This window comes from Cyclopterus lumpus, chromosome 5 (genome assembly GCF_009769545.1).
Source record: "Cyclopterus lumpus isolate fCycLum1 chromosome 5, fCycLum1.pri, whole genome shotgun sequence".
In the NCBI taxonomy this organism is placed as follows: domain Eukaryota; kingdom Metazoa; phylum Chordata; class Actinopteri; order Perciformes; family Cyclopteridae; genus Cyclopterus; species Cyclopterus lumpus.
The window spans coordinates 24,087,167-24,097,078 of record NC_046970.1 but is presented as its reverse complement, the minus strand read 5'-3'; the positions used below and the strand labels follow the sequence as shown (position 1 = coordinate 24,097,078).

General features: G+C 41.1%; 1 protein-coding gene across 1 annotated transcript; it reads left to right on the top strand.

Annotated features, from left to right (window-relative positions):
• The first annotated feature begins 4,644 nt into the window (after positions 1 to 4,644).
• On the top strand, positions 4,645 to 9,422 carry LOC117731115. The gene is made up of 21 exons (XM_034533269.1): positions 4,645 to 4,762; positions 4,841 to 4,917; positions 4,994 to 5,089; positions 5,173 to 5,297; positions 5,498 to 5,641; positions 5,713 to 5,793; positions 5,894 to 6,058; positions 6,135 to 6,231; positions 6,310 to 6,527; positions 6,604 to 6,760; positions 6,833 to 7,041; positions 7,134 to 7,251; positions 7,533 to 7,729; positions 7,797 to 7,911; positions 7,989 to 8,158; positions 8,237 to 8,319; positions 8,396 to 8,526; positions 8,614 to 8,803; positions 8,927 to 9,068; positions 9,143 to 9,260; positions 9,340 to 9,422. Exons 1-21 carry the CDS (start codon positions 4,743 to 4,745, stop codon positions 9,420 to 9,422), a joined length of 2,736 nt encoding a protein of 911 aa, XP_034389160.1. The 5' UTR covers positions 4,645 to 4,742.
• Positions 9,423 to 9,912: the final 490 nt, after the last annotated feature.

Genomic DNA, 9,912 nt, shown 5'->3' with positions numbered 1-9,912 from the left:
ACCTCCATATGTTTCATGGATTGGAGTTCCATTAATACATTGTCATATTCATGTAATGTGTTTATGTAACTTTGTAAATGCTGTTCATTCTGTACACATGACATCTATTGCTTCTGTCCATCCGGGGAGAGGGATCCTCCTCTGTTGCTCTCCTGAATGTTTCTTCACTTTTTTCCCTCTCAAAGGTTATTTTTGGGGAGTTTTTCCTGATCCGATGTGAGGTCCTGGGACAGGGATGTCGTATGTGTACAGATTGTAAAGCCCTCTGAGGCAAATTTGTAATTTGTGAGATTGGGCTATACAAAATAAACTGAATTCAATTGAATTGAATTGGGTATTTTATACTTTGTATTCCTTGATTTCAACGTCTTCCGGGCTCTTTCCTCATGATATGAGATGTCATTTATAATCTATTTACTTGGTATTACTCGAAATCGCTTCAATAACAAAATGTTTGCATAAATCTGTAAAAGATTCCTCTGATTTCATTAGTCTGTGTTCCATCTTAATCCTTAATGTTTGTATGTAATTTATCGGGCTAAACACCCACGTTACGCTCTACAGGACGCTTTCCTCGTTTCCCCTCTCCTCCCATGGTTTCCTTGCGTCTCCATGCATCCCTGGTGGGACTAAGACGCAAGTGAGGGAAACGGGGATGCAAGAAAGAGACTTGGGATGCAGCCTGAGCCACCTGTTCTCTGTATACATCCCTCTAACCACGTTGTACTTTTTTGTTTTGAAACAAAAGGAACAAAGTATATTCTTTCCAAATAATTACTTTTATGGTAATTGAAAATAATCGGCTAAAATAATTTTGCTATAATTTACAAGTATAAATAAAAACGTTTTCAAATACAATTCGGATAATATCTCCACACTTAGGTGCCAATAGTTGTCACAGGAGTGCCACCAGTAGGTGTCAGATGAGCTGACAGAATGAAATCCAAGAAATTAAGATATTTAGAAAAATGACACTGCATTCACATCAATAAAAAAAAGTGGTTTGATGAAATCTCAGGGGATGTTGTGTTTGCAAATACTGGAAGAAATGTCAATAGAAGAGGAGGCACACTCCTCTGACTAGTGTCAATAGTACAGGTAGTCCTATATAAGAGAACGAGTGGAGATATTATCTGACTTTTTTTGTTGTTATCAAATAACTTGTGGAAATGAATGTTCCGTTACCTTGAGAGAAATCAAAAGTACTTTAAGCACGGTTGTCTTATAACACTTACAGGAACAAGTTTACAAGTAATCAACCATGAGCCAAAGTACAGACAAGTCTGACTGTCTGTCTTAAAATAAATTGAATCTCTCACTGTGTTTTTCCACTGTTTCTTCAACTGGATTGGATCGCTAGTCCGGTCTCCGCTGAACGGCAGCTTCTCACCCTCAGGGGAGGAATCATTTATCTATGGCGCCTTCTGCCGTTCGCCGGAGTCCAGACATGCACGTCCATTCCCATCCTCGTCGCCAATTTGTGGTGGAAATGAATGTTCCGTTACCTTGTGATGAATCAAAAGTACTTTAAGCACGGTTGTCTTATAACACTTTATTACAGGAACAAGTTTACAAGTAATCAACCATGAGCTAAAGTACAGACACGTCTGAAACAGGAATCGCTGAGCCTTCAAGTAAGGTTGCCAGACATTACTGCCGTCGTTCAGTCCAACATCTCCATCTTTTATACGCTTACAGAAGCTCAGTAGACAAATAGCTGTGTTTGATCTACTGAAAAACAGAACGAGCACAAGGCCGTTTCTCTCTCTTTCTACCGTCCCGGGCCTCTATAATCGATCATGTTTGGCTTTTGTCCACTAAGATGAACCCAGGACATGTCGGTCATCATTGGTGTCCCGAAGCTGCCTTTAACCTGTCCTAGTTCTTCAGACACATGCAAACACATGCAAACATCAATGGTATATCAAAGAAGTTGCACAAGCTCCTGTCACAGGAGGACAAGAGTTAGGGGTTTTGCCCCGACAATAACATTTGGGCATAACCACTCTACAGATGTGAAAAACAAACATAAAAACGTGAAAAGCTTTGTTCATTAATTATTGCAGCAGATTATCTATGACTATTATAGTAGACCCAACAATTAGTAAAGAATGTATTTTTGTTTCAAAACGGCCTAAATCATAAAGTTGTTAGCGGAAGTATTTCAATAAAGTACATTGTTGACGGTTGCTCACACAGGCATACAGATTTAAGCTACCTAGATCGACTTATTCACTCCGTTGCTGAGTTACATTTCTCATCCGATTTCAATGGGTCCTGTTTATGTTTTCAGGGATTAAGATCTACATGTAGAATAAAAGTTTATCCTCAAGTTAATTAGAATCTATATAGTTGTGCGGTTATAGTCGCTGTTAAACTCGAGAGGTGTGCATGTTCAAGTTTACCTGGTGGAATTATTATTCCAGTGTTGTGCTTAGACTAAGAGTGCAATCTCCTCAAAGTAAAGTAACAGAGCACAGCAGTACTGAATATTGTAACTAAGTCTACAAAAAGGCCTACATTATCTATCCGTACACTTAATTATTGGCAAAAGAAAAAAACGCAGCTCCTCTATGACTGAACTCAAACTATGATCATACAACTGATTTACATCAACTGACCTGTCGTATCAACAACGGGTGTTCCCAAGAAAAGTGTCTCCGTCCGCTCAGCTTGGAGGCTTGTGTTTTATTTTATTTTGTTTAATTCTTTATTCAACAACTGCTAATGTACACTTTTATAAAGTGGCAATAATAAATGGCAAAATACATTTAAATGCATTTAACCTGACTGACTGTCGCTGGCCACAGACTTGCCAATGCCACAAGGAGGATCTCAGCTTTGGGTGTTGTTGAACTTGTTTGACTGTTGCGTGCGTCCATTGAACTGTAAGTGCATTAAATTGATATGGTGTATGTACAGTGTTCTCCTTGTGTTGCTGAAACCATGAAGGCTGTAAGTTTAGTCAGGTACTATGTCTACAGGTTAGTGTTTGTTTTCAGTATGTATTCTTGGTGTCCTAACTGTGGGTTATATACCTAAATGTCTTGGGTGGTTAATTGCTGTTAACTGTTGGTTATTCTGTGATAGTGTAGGAGGTAGTTGTCAGCATTGTGGCCCTTTTGGTTTCACCTTGTGGTCGTGCAAAGCATAGCGTGTCCTTCCTTACAATGATGGCTTTCTTTTGTTTGTTATTTCAGAAATTACGCAGTGTCACTATCCGTGGCCTACCATGGATAGTGACACTGAAGAATACGTCCTCACATTCTCTGTTTGTGGGGTAAGACCTCTCATTGACCACCTATAGGGTTGCTCCGCCCCTTACCAACGCCTGGTCGTCCTTGGTCTCACATCGGCATGGACTTTGGTATGACCACCATACTTACCATTGTGGACCGGTTCTCCAAGGCTGTCATGTTATCACCTAGACAGTCGAGTAGTGTCCCTCTGTTTCCCTGTTTCCCTGTCCTTTTGTCTCTTGTGTGTTTTACCCTGTCAGTCTGGTAAAATGGACAAATAATGTCAATACAATTGGCATACCTTCAAACAAGGGTGACTTTATTTAAATTGCATTAGGACTCAACTTGACAGCATTTACATCTTACATTTTAATTTATGGATATATATAAACGTGTATCCATCCATCCATCCATTTTCAATACCGCTTATCCTCATTAGGGTCGCGTGGGCGCTGGAGCCTATAAACGTGTATATATATATATATATATATGTGTGTATATATATGTATATATGTGTATGTATTCAATTCAATTCAATTCAGTTTATTTTGTATAGCCCAATATCACAAATTACAAATTTGCCTCACAGGGCTTTACAATCTGTACACATACGACATCCTTGTCCCATAAGTATGTATATATATATGTATATATACATATATATGTGTATATATATATACATGAGTATATATACATTCTAATGGAAGAAATACTGCACTTAGAATTGTTGCAGGTTTGAATATCATATCATACTATTTTCAATATATTCATGTTGTGTTTGGGCTTGCAAGAACCTTTTGGGGCCCCTATTTTGTGAAAATCCTAAAACAGCGAATGTTTGACCTGTGGAAGAAATAAGGAAGAAAAAAAAGAAAAGAAAAATATATATCTTAACCACTAGAAAAAAAAAACATGTTTTCCTGATTGGAGAAAACCAACTAGAGTATTTATCCCATCCCTTGTTTGAACTAAAATGGAAAACTTACTTGTGTGTGTAAAAGTGAGACATTATCAGTGTGAGAGAGGCCTTTCCTTTCATCCCGTCATCCTGGTTTGAACACTGCACATTACTCTACCCACTGGACCACAATATCAGAGTGGACACAGACCTACAAGATATGAACTAATGTTAATGTGATTTAAGTTGATGGTGTATATAAATGGATTTCCCCAATTTTCAAAAAAAGTTTGTGTTTTTTGTTTTGTTTTTGGGGAAGGCAAACATTGGGATCTCAAAGTGTTAACAGTTAGATAAATACTGAACTCTGACATCAGGCAAAACAGGATGGAAGATCACCTGTTACAGGTCCTTTTGATCCAGCTGTTGATGGTCTCACATGTGTATTGTAATTAACTGATGTATAAAACAGCTGGCGATGGATCAGGAAGCAGTCAGTCTCTTCAGAGTTGGTCTGTTATCACGTGTGCTTGGTGTTCAGTGCCAAGCTCTGATAGTGATTGGATTCCTCTAGTTCTTTTGTTTGGCTGCCCTCAGACTGCAAGATGTGGAGGTTTGGGAACATGTGAGTTCATTTACTTTCTTTTTTCAAAGACAGGTAGTTGCACACTTAATGTCTCTAAATGATGTGTTTTACTTGCAGTTTGTTATGGAACTTGATGGCTGCAGTAATCCTCTTGGGTCAAGCAAGGCCAAATATGAAGGCCAATTCACAGTCAAGTAAGCCTGAATTCAAACTTAGTTTACCATTGTTACAGGAAGTTTACTGCTCCTCACAAGCCGTTTCTTTTAACAGGCAGTGGCTTGCATTCAGACTGCGTGGGTAATCTAATGAGGCTGTCATTGGACAAGGCCCTAGCAGTGGGGAATGCGCTTGAGGTGGAGGCCATCAGTAAGTATACAATCTGCTAATGAGCATGGTTGGTTAACACTAGGAGTGGTGTCCTGTCATGCTTGTCTTTATTTTTCCACCAGATGGCACCCAGCACATTGTGTTGACACCCAACTTGGCTGCTCAGTGTGGATACAGCATGGAGTCTGACCCGTGGGGTAACACCAGAATCTACTCGTCTCTGCTGGGCTGCTACGTGGACAACCAAGTATGTTTGAGCTCATTTTATCCGATGACATTCCATTAGAATTTGCCACTGAGAAAAACATTTGTTGCATCAATTAATTTATTTTAGCCAATGAGTATTGTTCCTGACGACACATTTTATACAGTGGCCATCTTAAAAAGCCAATGTTTGACCTTGACTCTCCTAATGCCAAATGCTTGTTTCATGCATTTAATTTGTAGGACGACCAAACCTTTAACGTTGGCTTAAGGCTCCGGATGTACGGCCCCAGTGGATCAGACGTGGTTACCCATGATGTGAAGCAGACTTGCAGCTACACTCGCTGGGCCTCTAGAGAGATTCTCTGCGACAGGAACTACATGGAAGTAGGTCACTAAACATTGACGGTTCAACCAACTTGTCTCTAACACACTAAGCCACCATTTCTTGTTTGTAGGTGTCTCACCACATTGCTACTCCTGATGCTGGAGCTAAGGGACAGACTCAAGATGTTAAAGAGATCGACATCATTCCTGATGTATGTGTAAATATTCTGTTACGGTGGACTTGCTTTTCAACCTGCACCATGTCTTATATAATTCAACAGAGGACATTATTAATTCTCCCCTTACCTCTAGGCCTCTGGAGCAGAACATGGTATCTGGAAGTTGACATTTTACACCCCAGAACCAGTGTCGATGGTGCTGAGGGAGGCTGAACAAGTCGGCTATGCTGCCATGGCGACCTCGACCCGTCTGGTTATGCGATCCCCCTACAATACAGCAGAGACTACTTCGGAAGAAGTAAGCAACACACCCATCAAGTGTTTTGCATTAAAGTTGGCCTTAAAAGCATGACGATATACCTGACATCTCTTAGGTGGATGGAGTCTCCATGGAAGTTTTCAGAGTGAGCGCCTACTACAAGGCACCGCATGGTCTGGGTGTGGAGAACTTGGCAGCTGCTTGTCCTACAGGCAAGTCGCGAGCAATCTGTGTGGACGTTGTTGCCGTTTGTCACACAGATGCATCAACAGTTGGGTTATCATTAACAGGTGGCGTCCTCTTCATCAACAATGTAATCTCTTGGCACGTACCTCGCCGTATGACACCACTGGTAGATGGCAGCTTTGAAATCCGGGAAATGCACATGGGCATCAACGGAAGGAGGCTTGATAGATCTCAGATGGCTGCACGAGGGTACACGCTGTCCGCCACAGATTTCCACATCATCATTGAGATCCCAGTCGGCTCGCCTGATGGTCACTACAAGGTTGGGAAGTCATCTAGCTTAGACATGACAGGCACTTTTGTTGCGTATTTTATTAAAATGTCATAAATAATTGCAGAGCCATGCCCCAGATTACCAATACCACATCACCTACATTGTGGAGCCCATGCTTGAGGTACTGTGGAGGACCACTGTTGCCCATGATGATACCAGATACAAGGTTTTGTTCCCCATTACCACCCCTCTGATTCTTCAAGCTCTCCACATCCAAGAAAGTAAGTCATTATATGGTAGACAGAACTTCAGGCTAATGAAGAAAGGCTATTGACCTGTTTTCTATTCCTCAGATACTATCCCAGATGCCCGAGAGTTCAACGTGGTCTTGGGGCCCCTTCTTCCGGATGTGGTGCTGAGGAACATCACCTTCTTCACCACAGTGCTCACTGTTGAAGAGAGCAATGCCAGAGGTTTTACTGTCCAGGAGCACCACTACACGAATGGAACCAAGAGCATCTCTGTTTTAGTGTCCTTTGATGCAGATATTGTCCTGAAAGATGCAAGTGAAATTATAGATGCTAAATGTTACTTGGTGCCAGCTTATCTGCTCTGTATTAAGTGTTTCAGTAACATTACTGTTTATATCTGCAGAATCCTGAACCCCTGGTTACAACCTACTTCCTCTCTCTGATCTTTGGGTTTATCATCCTTCCTGAAGAAACTCCTTTTGCCCTCCCAGTCGAGTTGCAGGCATCTCTGCAAGATGTTGGTAAGATATTTATCTTTTTATGGTATCTAGCTCATAATTGCTGGGATCCGAGTGGGGAGAGAAATGTAACCAATATTGCCATGACATTTCCCAGGTACTTTTAAAATGTAGACTTTTAAATATTATACTTTTTGGTGCCTTCAGGAGAGATGTGATATGGATGCAAACTGACCAAAGACCATGGGTGTCTTACTTTAAATATGAAATGACACCAACGCAACCTCACTGAGCCTCAGAGAAAGATGCTCAGTCCAATGGTCAACCTTGTGTCTGTTTTTTAGAGCTACCCACCATCACTGGCTCCTGTGACCAGAACCAGTTTTACATCAGTGTGAAATACGGGAGTCAAGGCAACAATTTCAAGGCAATGGTTGGACATCAACAGCTGACACCTGAAATGGCTGACTACCAGTTCCAAGAAAACAGCACACACTTCAGCCTCGTTCTGCCTTACACTGCCAAGGACACGACCTTTGAGGTATGTTTCACTATAACATCTCACCATGAATCTTCTGCACTGGATAACTTCCCTCTTTGTCTTACAGCTGATAACCTCAGATTCACTAAGAGCCCGCGTTGACTTCTTCCTGTTGCATACCAGTAACGACTGGGTGCTCGCTGATCTCTTCTTGTCCTGCAACTTCCCCTTAACAACAACCAGTAAGACTTAATGTTTAGAGTTTCTGCTGATGGGACTGTAGGACATTTTCTTCACTCTTACCACCTCTATCCTCCAGAGTGCTACCCCAATGGAACGATGACCGCTACGGCTGTGAAGGTGGATTCTGTGACCGATATCATCCCAAGTAGGCTGACCCTAAAGGATCAGTCTTGCAAGCCGGCATTCAGTGGTGATCGCATTGCGTATTTCTTGTTCAATGTTGCGTCCTGTGGAACCACAAGAACCGTAAGTGTTAATTCGCCTTAAATCTCTACATTATCTAGTTCAAAATGCTCATGCCTCTGGTCTTTATTTTGTATTAAGTTCTTTGACCACTACATGCTGTATGAAAATGAGATTGCCTTGCCTTACAACAAAGGAGCGTCACCAGTTGGTCCTCAGTACAGGTAGAGGGACTCTTCTAATCTTTTATCCTAATATACTTTCTAGAGGTCCACCCCAATATATTTTCTTTTCTCCAAGACAAACCATTTCCTGCTACTATGTGGTCAATGAGACTCAGACTGTTGGCTTCGGCGCAAATCCAAGACTCTATGAACCCACCGCAGAGATCGGCTCAGGACAGCTGATGGTTCAAATGAGGCTAGCCCAGGGTAAGGTTGACTTGATTAAAACCTTGTTTTGCAAGACTGTACCCGGTCTGGGCAATGCCTCTTTCTAATGGGACTCTTCTCCTCCAGATTCCTCGTACACGCTCTTCTACCAAGCAGAAGATTATCCAGTTGTAAAATATCTGAGGCAGTCTCTGTATTTTGAGGTGGAGCTGGTTGAATCTACTGACCCAAATTTGGAGCTCATCTTGGAGAGCTGTTGGGCTACACTTGATGAAGACCGGACATCTCTGCCTAGCTGGGATATCATTGTGGACAGGTAATGAGTAGCATAAAGCTAGGTGCAGTCTCACAACTTCAGGTATGACTTGTGACAATCCACAAAGCATAATTGTATAGTTTAAAAAGAAGCATTCAAATGTGTATTTTACCCACTCCCCAGCTGTGAGAATCCTGATGACAGCTATGTGACAATTTTCCATCCTGTTGTGAGCGACGCCAGGGTTTTAGTCCCATCCCACATCAAACGCTTCTCTATGAAGATGTTCACCTTCACTAAAGATAAAGAGGTTCTGAAAGACGAGGTAAAATATGAGTTGTGTGTATTGGTCACATCGCATAGTAGCCCTGTGTAATAAACCCTTCTGTCCGTCTACAGATCTTTGTCCACTGTGATGCAGAGATTTGTGACTCGCACAGCCAAGCAGATGGTTCATGCAGAGGCCAGTGTGTGCAACCCGCACACCAGATGAACTACAGACAACAGAGAAAGCGCGGTAAGGGACATCTGCAAAACATTTTGTCAACTAAAACTACATGCAGTTGGTGATTGCTGTTTTTTTTTTGTCTTTCTAGTGCAAAGAGGAACAGACACCATCAACCAAAGGCAAATCTCATCTGGGCCTATTGTGTTAACCTCTGGTCAAACTTCTGAATAAACATTTCTTTAAAATTCTGAAATCATCTGTTCGTTCACTTTGTAAAGCTTTGAAAAGTCCTTTTGGTCTTAACCCTGCATTACATTCAGGGCAGCTATTTGTGTGGCATATTAGACAGACATTTGATTTGTTTTGGTCAGGATAACCTTTTGGCAGAACACACAATTTCATATCACTGTCATTATTCTTTCTACGAATTTCCAACTTCCTGATTTCTATGAAAACATTAGTTTTAAAACAAGTTACATTAAATGGTTTATGACTCTAAATGTAGGGTGTTCAAACATGTTATGATTTTCTTAAGCAATCATTCAGGGTAATTGACATCACATCAAAATTGCAAAACATACAGATGCAAATAAATACATTCTGCGAATAAACAGCAGTGTATAAATACTCAATGCAGTTTAACAGAGAAATAACATCTTTACTCTGGCAATGATGGCTGTCTTTATTAAAAGTAGTCATTTCATTAATCAACTGAAAACAT